General features: G+C 45.0%; 8 protein-coding genes across 8 annotated transcripts; 2 read left to right on the top strand and 6 right to left on the bottom strand.

The window, feature by feature from the left end:
- Nucleotides 1-498: 498 nt before the first annotated feature.
- Nucleotides 499-1139, top strand: N7495_004395 (uncharacterized protein; the record flags this gene model as incomplete). Its single annotated transcript, XM_057207046.1, has 2 exons — nt 499-732; nt 789-1139. The coding sequence occupies 2 exons, from the start codon at nt 499-501 to the stop codon at nt 1137-1139; spliced, it is 585 nt and encodes a 194-aa protein (XP_057064726.1).
- Nucleotides 1140-3345: 2206 nt separating this feature from the next.
- N7495_004394 (tafazzin) lies at nt 3346-4681 on the bottom strand (the record flags this gene model as incomplete). The annotated part of the gene is made up of 4 exons (XM_057207045.1): nt 3346-4159; nt 4224-4316; nt 4396-4414; nt 4483-4681. 4 exons carry the CDS (start codon nt 4679-4681, stop codon nt 3346-3348), a joined length of 1125 nt encoding a protein of 374 aa, XP_057064725.1.
- A 280-nt stretch (nt 4682-4961) lies between these two features.
- N7495_004393 (mitochondrial 54S ribosomal protein mL60) lies at nt 4962-5443 on the top strand (the record flags this gene model as incomplete). Its single annotated transcript, XM_057207044.1, has 3 exons — nt 4962-5002; nt 5071-5300; nt 5391-5443. The coding sequence occupies 3 exons, from the start codon at nt 4962-4964 to the stop codon at nt 5441-5443; spliced, it is 324 nt and encodes a 107-aa protein (XP_057064724.1).
- A 426-nt stretch (nt 5444-5869) lies between these two features.
- On the bottom strand, nt 5870-8029 carry N7495_004392 (uncharacterized protein; the record flags this gene model as incomplete). Its single annotated transcript, XM_057207043.1, has 1 exon — nt 5870-8029. One exon carries the CDS (start codon nt 8027-8029, stop codon nt 5870-5872), a length of 2160 nt encoding a protein of 719 aa, XP_057064723.1.
- A 1433-nt stretch (nt 8030-9462) lies between these two features.
- On the bottom strand, nt 9463-9984 carry N7495_004391 (uncharacterized protein; the record flags this gene model as incomplete). Its single annotated transcript, XM_057207042.1, has 2 exons — nt 9463-9622; nt 9761-9984. 2 exons carry the CDS (start codon nt 9982-9984, stop codon nt 9463-9465), a joined length of 384 nt encoding a protein of 127 aa, XP_057064722.1.
- A 1743-nt stretch (nt 9985-11727) lies between these two features.
- N7495_004390 (uncharacterized protein) lies at nt 11728-13062 on the bottom strand (the record flags this gene model as incomplete). The annotated part of the gene is made up of 3 exons (XM_057207041.1): nt 11728-11892; nt 11961-12874; nt 12942-13062. Coding segments are annotated over 3 exons (1200 nt in total), but the record flags the coding sequence as incomplete, so codon positions are not given.
- Nucleotides 13063-13851: 789 nt separating this feature from the next.
- N7495_004389 (uncharacterized protein) lies at nt 13852-14331 on the bottom strand (the record flags this gene model as incomplete). The annotated part of the gene is made up of 1 exon (XM_057207040.1): nt 13852-14331. One exon carries the CDS (start codon nt 14329-14331, stop codon nt 13852-13854), a length of 480 nt encoding a protein of 159 aa, XP_057064720.1.
- A 1094-nt stretch (nt 14332-15425) lies between these two features.
- On the bottom strand, nt 15426-16076 carry N7495_004388 (uncharacterized protein; the record flags this gene model as incomplete). The annotated part of the gene is made up of 1 exon (XM_057207039.1): nt 15426-16076. One exon carries the CDS (start codon nt 16074-16076, stop codon nt 15426-15428), a length of 651 nt encoding a protein of 216 aa, XP_057064719.1.
- Nucleotides 16077-16405: the final 329 nt, after the last annotated feature.

Genomic DNA, 16405 nt, shown 5'->3' with positions numbered 1-16405 from the left:
TAGATACCTTCCGAATTCATCTTGGGAAATTGTTACCTAACCGCTAGGTAAATCAAGAAGACTGTCAGAAAGCCGAATCTCCTATTTATGAATGTTTAATATACGCATAAATTAATATATTTCTGCTCAAAAAGCCATATTTGTTCGAGAATTAGAGTATTCAATTCATTTATCAAACTCTGGCTTCTGGAGGATTGTTGATATTACTATAATTAGTGGCTTCAGCCAAGGTTTAAAAATCATATTTCACTCTATACCTAAGTATTGTCCTACATATTGCTATAGTGGATCAGTCCTGCAGGATTCCCAGAGCCTTCAGGGCCATCTCAAATAATACCTTATGTTTATTTGTCAAACAATTCACTCAAATCACTCATAGATGTATAAGTTTAATCTTGTTTCCTTTGAGATAGCTGAAGTTGAATCTGCTTTTTCTATTCATCATTGTTTCACTATTATCTTTATCTAAGATCTAGGTTCTACATTGGACTCTAAACCATGTGGTATATTTTGACACTTTTAATCCAGAATTGCTTTCTGTTGATTTTTTTCCCAATATGGACTTTAGGGTCCCCAATAAACACCCTCTCAGATGAATCTAGTCTGACAGTGACATCCGTCTCCGTTACACCTTTGTTCCTCGCCAACTTTCCAGAAAACACTCATACCTCGACGATTGGACGGAATGGCGAGGCTACCCCAGTACCCGTTCTAGGTGGTTCCGAATGCTGGGTTAGTGTCTATAATTTTCAAATATGGAAGAAATCACCTAACACAGTCCGTTCTAGTTTTGCCCAGACAATGAGAGTGGTAATACCATAGGAGGATGGGCCCTACTAGGCATTAATGGCCCAGGAAAATTCCAACCGACCATTCCTACCAATTTTATAGATCCTATCCCTGTTATCACAGTGTCAGCAAATGGAGATCCAACTTATACGCCTTCTTCAGAAACACACGATTTGGCTACAGAAGTCAAAAGAGAACTGCCAAACCCAGAGGTCAAATACGATGTTGTTAAAGACCTTAGGTACCAAAAGCTAGAGAAGGCTTATAACAAATACAGAAGCTCCAATCCTAAGCTGAAAGAATGGGATTGGAAGGATGGCGGTTCCTATGCTGTCAGAGTCAGTAAGTAGATACATTTCCCAATGCTTCGAAAAAAATGCTTCGAAAAAGGATTATTCTGGAGCTAATGATTCAAAATAATAGATATCAACAGGAAAGTTCTGGGCGTATCAATTCCAAAGCGTTATCAGCTGGCTGTTGGTAAAATCACACACCAGTATGATGATGCCGAATCGTTCATGGACGATGATTGTAATTTACAAATTACTCGAAGAGTCCACGTTTCTTATCAGGGACTTGGATACGATATATCGGCAGGAGACACAGAGACATATTTCACGTTCAGCTTTAGTAAACTTTCGTCCTCTCATTGGGGGATGCGAAAGGATACTGATTGCACTTTTCTCGGCCCTGTCAACCCCGATATAACACAGGCCACAATTATGACCCTTGGAATAGATTTGGCGGCAAAATTGAACGAGTCAGGACCGCCTGAGTCGTTCGTAAACAAGTGCAAGGACTTCGTCAATCGGTTATATAAATCGATCAGTGGTGACTGAGTGGCAAAATCCTATTCTTTCAGCGCCACGTAAAGCAGGTATCTAGGTAGGGATAAGAGACAGTCTGAATCCCCAAAAATTTAAAAGTCATGCCATTATATTGTATGTAATCTTGGAATATGGTGGGCACCGCGTTTGTAGATCTCGTCCCGTTGAGCAAAGTGTTTCCTACCTATAGATGAAAAACTCTAAGATTTAATCGAAACTTCAAAGTAATGAGATGAGGGTAAAGTAAAGTTAACACATAAGACTATAGTGGGCAGTCTAGTTTACTCCACTATTAGGGTCCTGGGTGTAGAGTATTGGGCCAAATATAATATTGAACTAACAGCTGTCAGCGTCCCAAGGGCCGGGATAGGTAGAAAGAACACGAGATAAGCTAAAGCTCTGGTGGAAGTGAGGATAAGTACATTATCACTGGTAGTAAAAATACCGTGGTGTGCTAGTGAAGATTAGATCTGAAGGAAGTAAATAAGGAGCCTGACGAGCTGAGATGTGACTGTTAGAAGTAAAGCTCATGGCTATGGTGGCGAGGCCACCGCTATCACTTGCCGGGGGAATTTGCTCTTCTGGGGTAGTCTGAAAGATGAGGTTCATCTCTTGAATCCGAACTTGCGTCGCCTAGACACATCATTGACCCTAACCATACTAAGGATGGTGATCAGAGTAATTTCGCTGACTTTTACCAGCACCCACAAACTGAGAACCTCTTTTTTGCAATTAAGGAGACCTCACACAACTTGAAGGAAGTCAGAACCGTCGTAGCTTTACTTGACACATATATTAGACGCGATGTCACACTTTTCATCGGCGCAGACTTTTACAATCATCCATATCCAGTCTTCTCGGGGACCGGGTGTGTTGGATCCAATTAGGTCATGGCTTCTCAATACTGGCACCCATAATCTCTAGGTTCCAAAGTTTCAACTGTCAGGCCAAGCAGCAGCTACCTTGTGTTTTTATAGCCCACGAGGATGACACGCCATCATCATCCTTCCATGAAATGGGAATGGCAGTTTCTCACATTGCAGAGCATTACCATAGTTCTTTAAAACCACTAAGGTTTAACTGGCTACAGCAAGCCCACAGGCAGGCACTAATAGGGGGTTAGGGCGAGACTGACGTGGACGTAGTTGCAAGCTGACACCTTGCAGGAACCGTGCGACTCATTGACTCTCACCGTGTTGGTATTATAGGTATCAGTATGGGTGGCTATTTCACTCTACAGGAATTAAATTCAAAGGTAGAGCAACTTTAAAGTACCTCGTGATCTAGTAAGTCCCAGTGAATGGTAGTCTTTTCAGCCAATTAAAGATATAGGAAATCATCCCATCCTCCTTTAATACTCAATCGAACTTTATATTTTCAAGCGACACTGAGGAACATCGTAGGAATGGCCAAGTCCCCGACTGATAGAATAGTCCCCAGGTCCCCATTTATACTCTAAGGAGTAGGAGGGAGTTCACTGTATAATATGTATATGTATGTGTTAGCATACTCGTCAGTATATCTATGTACCTAAACTGCTTTAGTCCGACCTCGGCATCTTCAATAAGTCAAGACTTGCCGCACAGAAATCATTTGCAGATCTTCCAGATATCAGAGTGGCATCTTGAACAAATCTGGACTAGAATAGAATGATTTTGAGAGTAAAACATCAATATCTAAATTTACAAATATTTATAGTACAAGCCGAGGGAAAACACATAGGAGGGAATTAGATATCTCGGACCCAAGAACCATCTTTCATGTGCCCCTCACGCTTTGATCCCTCCTCAAGCCAGGTCTCGACAAGACCTTCTTTCGGATCCTCATCCGGAAGACCACGAGATCTTCGCACATCTAATACGAGGTTTCGAATCTTTAGTGTGACTTCCTTGCGTAGCTCAACAGCTTCTTTGTTGTGCAAGAGTTCCTCGCTCAAGACACCAAATGGCAGGTCTTGAGATTGAGGATCGGCCGCAACAACCTTGGCCTTGAGATTTTGCCAGCGTGTCCGTACATTGTCAAATACTTCCTGGGAGTCAACCTTTGGGCCGAAAGTCACACTGACCTTCTTGCCGGGACGGGGAAGGAATCTTGGGTACTCTCGGCTCTCATGCATAATATCATCAAACCCTTCAATCCACATAGGGACCACATCGGGGCACTCGCTTGCTTCAAGGATAAGTCGCGCGATGCCCCACTTGAAGTATCGCATGGTTTTACGCGGTGCTTGGTGGATCTTACCCTCGGGAAAGATGTGTACCCAAGAGTATGCATGGCAGGAAAATGCCGACGGTGCTAGGTGTGCATCGTTACCATTTGTTGTATATGCGACGGAAAGCTCGGAGAAGGGATCAACGCAGACGTTTTCGAGACTGAACTTTTGGAGTTCCGGGGCAGCGCGGTGGTGGTCGACGGGGAAGGGGCCATTGGAGAGCAATCTAATAGCCTCTGTAATTGCTGGTTGACCAAGTCCACCGAATGGAGAATGGGCGAGGCGATGTGTGGGTAGAACTTGTCCCAATGAGAAGAAGAACGAAAGGGACCTGTAGAGCATCCTCTGTCAGAATCGCGCCAACCTTCTGCATGTGGTTCGGATTGTAGATCTACCTTGTCTGATAGCAGATATCATGACTACCAAAAGACCAACGCTTGTTCCAAAATCGGAATGGAAGCAGTCCCCAGATCAAAGGATCGTCCATACTATTGTTCATAGAAGGTCAGCAGTGTCCAAGCCCTAATGCCAACACACAATGCGATTCAAGGTTTCTTGCAGACCTACACGCTGGTATGGTTCGAGACTAAACTCAGGAAATCATTGTTAGCAATATGTTTTGTATCAATCTATACTCCGAATGTGACAAAGTACCAGTAATCAGTCCTTTCGTCCTCTGCGATGGATCCCTGCGCGATTCCAGCAGAGCAATGAACTCTTCACCCCCATGAACCTCTGCATGGCTCAATAGCGACAAGAATGCGCGACAAAGTCCACCGACTCCCCACATGGTCATGTTTGAAAATGACCGCCATGGAAGAGACGGGGCATCCCCCGTTGCGCCGGAGTCCATTCTGCTGAATTTTGGGACAGAAGCTCTACAAAAAATCCATAAAAAGTTTTTGGTTAGCTTATCAAGAGGTTAATGGCCTGTCAATTAGCCGTTTTCCCGGCAGAACCAGTGATTGCGCAGTAAGAGACTGAACTAAAAAACGTCGCGGAGACACTTTCCAATATTTTGAAGTCACATGACCTCACTGATTGATAGATACCAACGCACGGACCAATCGTACCTCCGATTTGTGGCACGATTTTCGCCGCGGCCACTACTCACTATACCACATTAATCCAGCATGTTTAAGCCTACGCAAAGCCTATTTGGAGGTCTCCTCTGGTATGAGTCGTCTTTGCCCTTATATGACTGAGGCTTTCAGAACTAACAATGCCCTTCCGGGCTCATAGGAAGACCCCTTGGCGTCTCTCTGCGCCGCAAAAGGCCCGGCAGCGCAAGCGTCTGCGCGCTGTGGACAATGTCGTCGATACCGTTAGTGCTGCCCTAGAGCGCACTGGTCAGACTTCAAAGGCTGTTGCCCGGTGGTATGCGGAGATGCCACGAGAGGAGGAGATGCTGCCCAAGGACAAGTACACTCTCTTCGACAAGAAAGAGAAGACTTACCGGAAGGGTATTCACAGTATGTCGATCCCATTGAATTAATTAGTTTGCTCCAATGTCCATTCGCGGGCTTTTTTGGCGTGATCATTGACTCATTCTTTTCCTACAGAGCTACCCAAGTGGACTCGCGTCAGTCAGCGCGTGAACCCTCCTGGTTTCTAAGATACAAACTCCATACTCCCCTCGACCATACCATATACCACTCGGCATTCCGAAAATCCGAGTTCTTTTCTGTACTATACGCCCAAAGCTCGACTCTCACGCCTCCATTGAGGGGTTTAGTTCAAGCTGAAACAGCATCCGAAGGATTTCCGGAGTTTTATGGCAATTGCGAAAAAAATCTAGGCCAGCTCTGGGAAGAGCCACAGGGGCCTACAATGTTCACTACCCAGCGATTAGAGCCTTTGCAATTCAATACTTATAAGAACATTTCTATTCGGCATCTGTAGGTTCCAAGAGACTAATGATATAGGAGGGAGTGGACAAGGAGTGGGAGCAATAATAAAGATAAAGGCAAGTGATTGCCAAACATATGAATATCTCATCAAAAGGAGTGGATGAACAAAACGCAGGGTTCCAAAATGAATGTCAAATCATAGGCGAATGTATATCAACAGATGGCAAAGGTGAATGGGATGCTTGGCCGGCCTCCCTAGGCCCGGACTTAAACGAGGGAGTACGGCAATATCTATTGATATTTGCTACGACTTCCTTCACTCGATTTCGATTCACATGCCCTTCATGAAGAAATTTATTCAGACGATAGCCTCGACGCACTTGCTGCCAGTCATCAAGCGTCTCTTGCCATCCCGCGCCTCCTTCATACCAAGCATTCTTTTGCTTTGTCGACATTTCAAAGCCCTGGGGAGGTTTCCGCAAGATCCAAGAAGATGGGTCGGTTTTTCCGTCTGGGGGCTCTTCGGCCGAATCCTCATACAGCTCCACAGTGCGGAGAACACACCGAATACCGGACACCCTCCGCTGTCGATTGACAGCCGCACGCCATGAGGATATACGAGGAGTATGTGCTCGTTTCCGTTCGGCAACTTGATACTTTGGAGTAGGACCCAGAATCGGTTCTGGATAGGGGACATTCCATCGAGGATCTCCTCGCATTCTTCGGTCATGTTGGGAAACTCTTGAAACGGGATCGGTAACGAGCCAGGTAGCTCGGTTGAGCCAGTGATTAGGCAGCAGAGAAAATTGATATGACTTGATTCCTGGAGTGGTCTCATCGACATTCCAAACTAGCTTCCGTTCCAGCCCTTCCATTAATCGAATCTCACAGTCGTTCAACGCGTCAAAGGGAATCTTTTTCCTTCTTGATATTTGTACCGATGACGGAGAATAAATCTGCAGGTTCGGTCTTGTAATCCTGGAGCCCCAAATTTCACGAACGTCCCTGGGGGCTCTGCTTGGTATATTAGTTAAAGAAAGCCAAGGGTTCTTTGATGAGACTTGTGCCCGCCGAACTCTTATTGGAGCAGTGTTATGCTTTGCTCTTTGCTGGCCATTCATGAATGAGCCATGATCTCTATTGATGCCTTGTCGGGGGATCTGAGAAAGCTTCAAATCTGAAGTCTTTGGGCGTGAAATCCTGTTCTTGATTGGAGAGGCCAGAGAAATTTCAGACACACTTTGATTTGAGGCCAAACTGGCCATCATTTCCATCAGAGGTGTTCCTGGTGGACCCGATGAATCCCGCTCACCCAATACTGTTTGGCTCCTCTTTATCTGCATCTGAGCTGACCACATACGATGTATGGGCTGTCGGTTGGTCTTAAGCTGTGTTACCGTATGAAAGCTTTGGTCCCAAGCAGTTTTGTGGACAGTTGATTGCATGTGAGGATGGCTGCTAGGTACATCAAGGAATGGTGATATTTGTGGAATACTTCCATCGAGTCCTAGGTGTAGCCAATAGCTTGACTCTTGCTTTGGGCCAATGATCTCGTTGGTGATCGGTGATGATTGTTCTTCGTGAGATTGGGTCGATGGCCATCTCACCACCCTTGCATCTGACCAAACAATGTCCTCCGAGCGCTCATCTGAGCTTTCAATATTGAATCTCAAATGATTGACACTGCCGATTTCGCCTGCCATCGAACGAGGCATGCTGTCGCTCCTGACCCTTATGATGGGACGAAGGGGGGCGATAGCATTGAACTTTTCGGGTACTCTGTGGTTTCCCATCTGTTGGGAGACTTTGGATACCGGTTTACTGAGCAATGCCCCATGGCACTCGATGGGCGAGCCTGGATTCCAAATCGCATTTGCGGTAGTAAACTCATAGCTTGTGAGACCCTCTGGCAGCCATCGCAAGGGTTGCTTGTCTCGTTGACGAGCTGTCAGTGCCTCCTGTTTGGGATCCCACCATATCCACCGGTAGTCCGTCCGAGTTGATATCCAAGCCATCCAACTTCGGATTTTCTTAAATGGCTTGGAGAAAAACGCTTTGTTTCGTTCGTGAATTTCTATCGAAACCCAGCCGTACCACGTCCTAGCATAACGAGCTGTTGTTGGTTTCCCTCCATTCAACACCCTGTGTCGAGTCAATGAGCGCATGAATTTGCCAATCTTCCAGAAAAGAATTGCAAGAACAAATATACCAACCGTGCCCGCAAAAAGCTCACCAAAAACTACGGGGTCAATGGATTTTGTCACTATGACCGGAGATGAAGAGGGTCCTTTGGGGGCGCGAGGTGGTGCAGGAGAGAGCGAATGAGTCTGTCGAATTCCCAGAGGTGCCATCTGTTTGATTCTAGATCTCCAAAGAAAGTCTTAATGATAGAAACTTTGGTTGGCATTCCATGAAAGACTTGAATGATTGCTGAATTTACATTTCTGGTTTACTCTAAGGTGCCGCTTCCATTTCAGGAAGGGACACTGACTCTAATTTTTTCTTAGATAGTGGCAGGAGCTATACCCATTGGCGGCTGAGTACTCAGCAGGCGATACTTGTATACATTGGTTATTGAAATGATTCGCCTGTTATGCTATATTACTCTATGTCGTGGCGTCTATATATTGCTTTAAGACCAAGAACCTTAGTTCAAAGCATTTAAATCCGCTCTGTCCAAAATAAAGCCTCTGCCGGAGCACTGATTGCCCTTAGTTTGACTCTCCACTATGACCGCTGGGCTTGCTTGAATGTATAGTGAGCCCAGTGCCCCTGCTTATGCCTCTATGGCTTCGGCCACTACGACAAAAACATTACCTGCCTCCATATCCGTCTCTTGATTATACCAGAGGTGGTAATTTGGCTTGACATGAGCCAGCCCTTCTGATTATTATGCCTGGCAGAGCCGGTGCAGTATTGTGTAGACTGTGGACGAAGCTGGCTGTCGGGAGTTCGCAGAGCGGCGACGTGTGTATGGGCAAGCATCAAGAGAATATTGGAAAAGTCCCAATAGTGCACATGTCCCGCCGGACACAATGACACATAGTCTTAGTTGTGGCCTACTGCCCAGGTAGGACAGTGGCCTTAGTGGTTTTAATAGGGTTTTCGGTCATAGTAACGGTGAGCCATCAGACTCTTCATCTATATCGGACGTTTATTGGATTGTCAACTGCCTTTTGAGGAAGAACTTCGAGTGTGATATCCACCTCAGAACCGGCGCAGGAGGATTCATGGTCCATGTTGACCTTCTCGAGCAGTTCCCATGCTAGACTTGCTGGCGCAATCTGATACTGTTTTCTCTCCTCTTCAGCAAAACCAAGGTCTGCGCAATATGTGAAATCTGGGCATTTTCATCGTCGCTCTTGCTATGGTTGTAGGCTGGTTGCCAGACTCCAGAGATATATTCGAATACGTGTTAGGTCCAATATTCTCCTCTTTCTAGTCTGCCAAAAGACCCGGCTATTGAATCACTTGTTTTGTGGTGAAAGAAAGATACAGCCGTTGGATGTTAATTTACTGCGCCTTAGATAAGCACGTTTGAGCTCCTTTCCTTTGTTTTAATGTTGTTGTCAAGAAGTGTGAATTGACCAGTATATTCTGTTTCAACTTGGTTGAATCGCGCGATGATCGCGTCTTGGGCGCCTTGAGCATGTCAGCATGGTTCTTCAACCTCCACAATATCACCAGGCTCTTCTCTCAAAACTGAAAGAAGTAGCCATGATTTCTGTGCAGGCCAACAATGCCACTTCACACGGGTACATTTCTTCCAACAGACCTGCCCATATCAGAGCAGTCTCATACAGGATGCTCCCGCCGCTTGACCCCAGTTAGCAACCGCTATGAGCTCGCCACCCTTATTAGCACCAGTAGGGTTTGTTGCTCCTGCTCCTGTTGAGCAGCAGTCGAGGATATAGCATGCTTTTCCAGGGATCGCCTCGATTACACTGCTTACACTGCTTATTGGGTACACTCTATAGTGGGTCCAGTGAGTTGACCAGTGTTAGGGTTTGCTTCTCCACTGTTATTTTAGGTTATTAGTAAAAAAACATTCATGAAATATGAAGTCAAGGAGTGTAACATACCCAAAATACCACTTATCCTGGATAGTCTGTGCATCGTTTGCATGTCCAGAGTACACATAGATCCGTAAATTATTGTCTCCGCTATTCTTATGTAACCAGCTTATCATTTTCTGCAGTGTATTCATGTAGGAATTTCGAATAGGGATAACATAGCTTGTAGTCTCAAACCCGTAGTATTTTTCAAATGCTTCAAGTAGCTGCTTTTCTAAAGAAGCAACCCCCATTGTATCATTTGCCCAGTGGAAAGCGAAGACTTCTCTTCAAAATCAGCGCCAACTTCGCAAGTCAAAGACTTGGTGACTGTTTGGCCAAGCCTTCACTCGATAACCCAATTGTTTGGATGATACTATCCGGAAAATACTAAAAAGCCGATGAGGGTTGGAAGTAGGAGATTTGAATGCGGAATGATACCTTGCATCATGATGGAAGAGAGGAATTAGGTAGGCATTTCTCCATAGCCTGAAGCTGACAATGTGTATCCACCATGACATAGTTTTTATAACAATAGTATCCACGAGGATGGATATTGGGAAGGGAGGTAGGAAAAAGGTCCGTTGTGATGCCAGAATTGAATTGAGTACGATGTTACCTAATATAGTCAGGATGGTGGCGCTGCATGATTCCTGGTAAGGGCAGAGAGGTCAATTAGCTCTCGTTTTGGTGGTCCATTATGCGGAATTTGACTGTCCAACTCCAGTTATTAATACTCTTTGTGCTCAGGAACGACATAGAAGGCCTGTTAATGAGGTACGCGGTGTCGCGAGACTACACCAAGGTTTTCACCTTGGTATAACCTTGGTATAACCTGCCCATTGGTAAAAATGCTCAAGTTTCTGGTTTGAGAGAGTAACAAAACCTCTGGTCACCTTCCCATGTCTCCAGGTTGGACCATCGACCAGAGGTCGACAGTGGTGATTGATAGAGAAGTCACTAGTGACCGAAAGCGACCATCGAAATATCTGTTGCGCTGGTCCATGATATCTAGATTATCGATCGAGGCTACATGCTGCAACATGCTCGTGGCATTCCTCCCAGTTCAGTGCAAGTCGAGACATGCCCTCAATTATTCTGAAGACTCCAACACGGAGTAAACCTGTCGCTTGAGCTTCTTTGAGGTTCAACCCTCCGTTAAGGGCCATATTTTCTTTGAGTGCTGATATCCATAGCCAGGTGACTTCAACTTTTTGCCGTGAATGAGTGTTATATGACAAATAGTGATTTTATCTGCCATCTTTCATGCTTGAGAGGTCGTCCTTTCTTCACAAGTGCTAATATTATCAGCCTAAGGTAGATTCCCATTCTCCTGTCATTTTGTCCCTTGTTTTGTTTCTGAAAGATGCAGTAAACTTAAGTCGACAGATATTCCAGATGACGTGACTTTGATTTTTGGCCGTAAATAGGTGTTTCGTGGAGATATGATTTACCAAGTTGATTGAACATGTGCTTTGAGATTGGACCCATATAATTAGTGATTGAACGACAGTAATTCGGCTGTTTGATACAGACATTCTGCGGTTGAGATGGAAATCTGGTGCGGTGTAGATAGAAGGGAACATGTAGAAGGGAAGATGGTTTAGGACAGCCCGGATGCCCCTATTTATACCTTAGATGTATGGGACGCAAGCTACCTTGAACGCCGTTAATAGAGTTAATATCTTTACTGACCTTTGTGGTAATGTTTTCTAAGACCATTCACTTTACTCTCACTTTCTTCCTTTATTTTTGTCTCCTACTTCTAGTCTTATTTCCGAGGTCACTTTGAAATCAAATCACATAGACTACTTATTGTCTGATACTATAAATCTTTGATTTTTGCTTCATTTGAAATCCAGGACCACAATATGAGATATGTGCGTCGTGAACCCATAGATTTAAGGCTAGTGTATATACCCTAGGATTTTTATCGTTTTTAAAAGATATAGATAGATATAAAATTGCTATGTATTACCTAGATAGGCAAGTATCAATCACACTAGAAGAGGAGAAGAGTATTTGCGAAGGTCTACCAGGTCACCCGTCGAATACAACACGTACTCCAGAAATTTCAAGTAGTCCCAACCAATACTCTCCGCTGCAATTCCCATCAAACAGAGTTGATCATCCCGACCAGGGCGACCAGGCCCAGTGATATTCTATGAATCTGCAGTGTAAGTAAAAACTCCCATATACAACAACGATTGCCTCCAAAGCTTGAACATACCGGCTTCATATTAATATCAAAAAGAGCAAACTTTGACTTGGGGCCAAAACGGCGAATATCAATCCGAATCGGAGCAGTCGTTTGAAGAAGGGTTGCAACAGTCTCACATTCTTTCATGATCGCTGCATAAGCAGCATCTGTTTCCATTTCTGCCGAGGAAATGGCCCGTGAGTTCACAGTCACAGCCACCTTTCCGCTATAAGGCGCAATACCATCAACATGGTTGAAACGTATGACAGGTGGCAAAGCCCAGTGATGAGCATATCGCTCCTGTGAGTCTGTTCCTGAGAATGACGCTAAATGTTGGGATGGTGGCATCACTGTAATTGTACCCTCTTCTCCGGCCAAGTACTCCTCAAGCAAGACACGAGGAGATTCTTTGAAGAGGAAGGCAATATGATCTGCAAGATCAGCTGCATTCTTGCAGATCTTCACTCCGTGGCTGCCACGGCCACGAACTGGCTTAGCGACAATAGGGTAGTCTTCCTCACGAATTGAACTGAGGATATCATCACAGGTCTGTGTGGGCACAGTACCACTCTGTTCTGAAGACTGTAGATCATTGACAGTCCACGATCGGGGCAATGTAAATCCCCCATATCGACACAACTTATCATTGACAAACGACTTATCGTCAAAGATATCAGCACATAGAGGCGGCTGACCAACAACTTTGATACTATTTTCGTACGGAGTCAACAGAGATGATGTCTGCAACGGATGATCCTTGAATAGCACCGTATTTGCCCATAAATGCGTGGCATCCTTCTGCACCGCGGCTAAAATTCCCGCTTCTGTATCAGGGAAACACCAATGATCCTGATTTGAAGGATCTGTCAAGTCATCGGGTGTGACTACTTTCATCCCAGACTGGTACAGAGCATACGCAACATCTGCGCCAGAGTCTCGATATCCTAGTCAATCAATGTCATTGGCGGGCCACATATTATATGACTTCTGTTTGCCATGTTGCGTACATACCACCTGGCTTTGGAGGCTTGCTCACCCCATCATACACTGGCGGGGCAAGCGCCTGAAACAGCACAGCAACAACTGGCCTTTTGGAGGTCATCTGTGCGAATGAGTTTGTTTTTAAGGCACTCTGTTTGAAGGTTTAGATGCGGCACAATATCTGAATCCAAAGCAAAAGTGGGGGCGGGGTTAGATATCCCAAGATCAATATGAATTATTGTTAATGTCTGCTGTGATGAACAGACTCCATATCAATACAGTTTAAGATATTTATTTCGTAACTATATTGGAGTCGATGAAGTGGCGAGGATCGGAGTTCCAGTTTTCGGAGAAAAGTCCGATCAGGCTCGCGGGAGAAATGCCGACTAGCGTATGACGAGGATGAGCTAGATACTGAGGAGTTTTTGTGATGTTCAATTCGGATGTTGATCATGTACTATTCAAGATTCCATATCTAGCTAATAGAAATCCAACGAGCCTAAAGGTTTGAGATAAAAGCGACCTCTGGAACGACGAATTTAGGGTAACGCAATAGAGCCGTCAAATAATTTATTTCTTATGGCGCTAAACGGCCAGCACGAAGCCTCAGCTAAGACTTCGGAGGTAATCAAGATAAACTTTGGAAAAAATACCAGAAACACGAAGACTCAAAACCCGATCAACGCATTACCAAAGGAAAGCGACAGGAAAAGAGACGTGGGCGATACATGCTCAAAGCTTTACTTTTCCCAAGTGCAGGCACAAACAGGCAGTTGCTATCTGCAGCTACCTGTACCCGGGAGGCTGTCAATGTAGAATTCTCAATTCTTCCAGGTGATAGCTCATGCACTCGAGGTTGTAGAAGGTCCTTATCGACGAACATGGACGGAGAGTACCATGAATGGTGAGTGAAATTCAAAACTGAACTTATAGCAAGCATTCAGCTTCCCTTATCCTGGCGATATAACTTCTCAAAGCCATCGCGAACAGCCTCACGCACACTAAAGCCACCAAATAGCCAGTCATTTGAATGCCGACCGTAATGGTTGACAGTCCCACTGTAACGGCGATAGTCATCGTTACTCTTGCGGATTGAGCTTGGCTCACGTTTGATGAGCTCTGGCTTAGGTGAATGAGGGTGAAAGGTATGAGACATATCTGAAGAAGTCTTCTCCGAGTAAGGAGTACTCCTTGGAATGTCGCGAGATGTAAAAGTGTCGGAGGATTGTCGCAAATCGCTCAGAGGGATATCGAAATGGGAAGGAGATTTGGACTTTGACCAGGACAGTTTCGATGAGATTTGATTAATCGATCTGTGAGTTTGTTGACTTTCGTCGGAGCTTTGAGTGTCTCGAGATGAAGTGGAACTTCTTGTTGATACTCGAGCCAAAGAGTGGCTTGGATAGTATGATTCAGGCATTGTTTGAAGTAACTTAGAAAGTGGACGAATATTTCAAAGATGAAAACTAAAAGACAGCGGTCTCTCTCTATTTATCTACCTGTTTATCCTCCTCTACCAAGGTTCTTGTGGGGCACAAGTTCCGTCTCTGAATCATAGCATCCTATAAGGCAACCAACCAGAACGCAGAAGAATATTCCAAAAAGTACGCTCAGACACATCAAAGGAACGCCCGGGTAGGTAGCCAATCTTTCCCGCCGTCATAGTCGAAAATTGGCCAATTGTAGTGTCATGTAGCCCCCACTGTTAGTGGCTAGTGAGTGCTTTTGTCGGTGAGATTTTAAGAGCTAAAGAGAGCGATGACCGCCAAATGGACCCAGCAGACCAATGACAGATTGTTTCTGCCTTGAAAGAGCCTCCAAGACTCGGTGGAACCCCGCAGATTCACCGCTGAATACGATACGATATGCTAGTACTTCGTACTACCACTGTGGGGATAATTTTAATGCAATCCATCGCCTGAAGTCTGCTAGAAAACAAGTATTTAGTTCTGATCGGTATCACTTCAGCTTTCCACAGCGGAATCAAGCAACACTCAACAGGGCCAGGGTTGAAGGTCAACTTTGTTTGTCTGTCAGCTGAGAGGCTACTGAGCCGAAGCAACCAAGGTGACGCAAGTTGTCCTGCTTGTTATCTAAGCTAATCAACGTCCCTCTTTTGGTACTTTTGCACTCATTTTCTTTTGGGAAAGCTAGTTTATCTATATCATCGTCAGTGGCAATATTGTTAATAATTTCTTCGAAGATACTGAATTGATTCCATGCAGGTAGGTATCAGAAGATCGTATAGCCCTCAGGGCCAGTAGTAAAAAATGCAGTATGTATGTATGTACATGATAAATCCAAACGATCAGAAGACAAAGTCCGATCAGATGAATGTCAACCAAAACTTCCAAGTCTCTCATACTGAGTGAACGCTTCAAGTAAAGATAAAGCAACAACTCCCATGAATGCATGCTTGGCTTCTAGAAAACAAAAAACGCAGAAGAAAACAAAAGAAATTGAAAGAGAATGTCAAGAGTTTGGCAACAAGTTCAATCTGGGCAGCTCCAATATTCACTCCTCCTCTTCAAGCGTCCACAGACCAGCACCAGGCTCGGCCCATGATCTTGGTCGCTCAGAGTGCGTCCTCCGATGTGGCCTCTCTAATTCAGGAACCAGGTTCGGGGTACTATCAGCCTTATGTAAAGTTGGCAGAGCCGCCCAAGTCAAATCAGTAACGACCACGGTCTGTTTTGCCGATAACCGCGGTAATATCCAGCGATAAATCCTGCGCCGACCGGTCTTTCTAGTTGGCGAAGTAACAGCTGATCGAGTCCTTTTGAACAGTGGTCGACGAATTAGTCGACAAAAAATGTTCCGCCGAGCGTTCTTTCGAGGGTTGGGGATGATCGTGGATATGATTATCTCATCCTCTGGTTCTGGTTCCTCTTGTGACCATACACGATGCATTCGTGGACTCAGTGGCGGGGTTCGGTCAATACCAGCCATCTCAACGTCGTCGGTCATATCCTCTAGAAAGAGAGGTGCCCTTATAGTCGTTTGTTCAAATGTCAAGGATGGTGCCCGTAGGGATGAGGATGCGTGTTTAGACATCAATGTGCGTAGGTCAAGACTTTGCGCCTCGCACGTGCATAGTTTGGAGTTGGAACCGCATTTACAGTGCGGCCAGGAGTGGTTTCTTCGGTGGCGGCGTAGAGGAGCCATGCTATGCTGAAATGCAGGGAAATAAATAGGAAAATATGTATTTAGTTTGCATAGGGAATAATTGCAGCTTTTATTTCGTTCTCATGGTGGACATGATACTGGATTTCGCAATATTCCTTTGATGAAATGAGTCAACTTCTCAGCATGAAAGATTTTTTTGGGCGCTGTCCTCGTTATAAATTAAATCTCTTGGCCGAAAGCCATGGACGGGCGAACCAGTCCACACGTGCCAGGGCAAATGGCCTGTAAATGGCCCGGGTGACTGGCTATCATCCTCAATCTTGCTGAAATGACCTGACTAGAGGAAGAAACCTTGGAACGTAGGAAGG

This window comes from Penicillium taxi (assembly GCF_028828555.1).
Source record: "Penicillium taxi strain IBT 34144 chromosome Unknown utg000003l_segment0_segment0, whole genome shotgun sequence".
Classification (NCBI taxonomy): Eukaryota; Fungi; Ascomycota; class Eurotiomycetes; order Eurotiales; family Aspergillaceae; genus Penicillium; species Penicillium taxi.
This window is presented reverse-complemented; position numbering and strand designations above follow the sequence as displayed.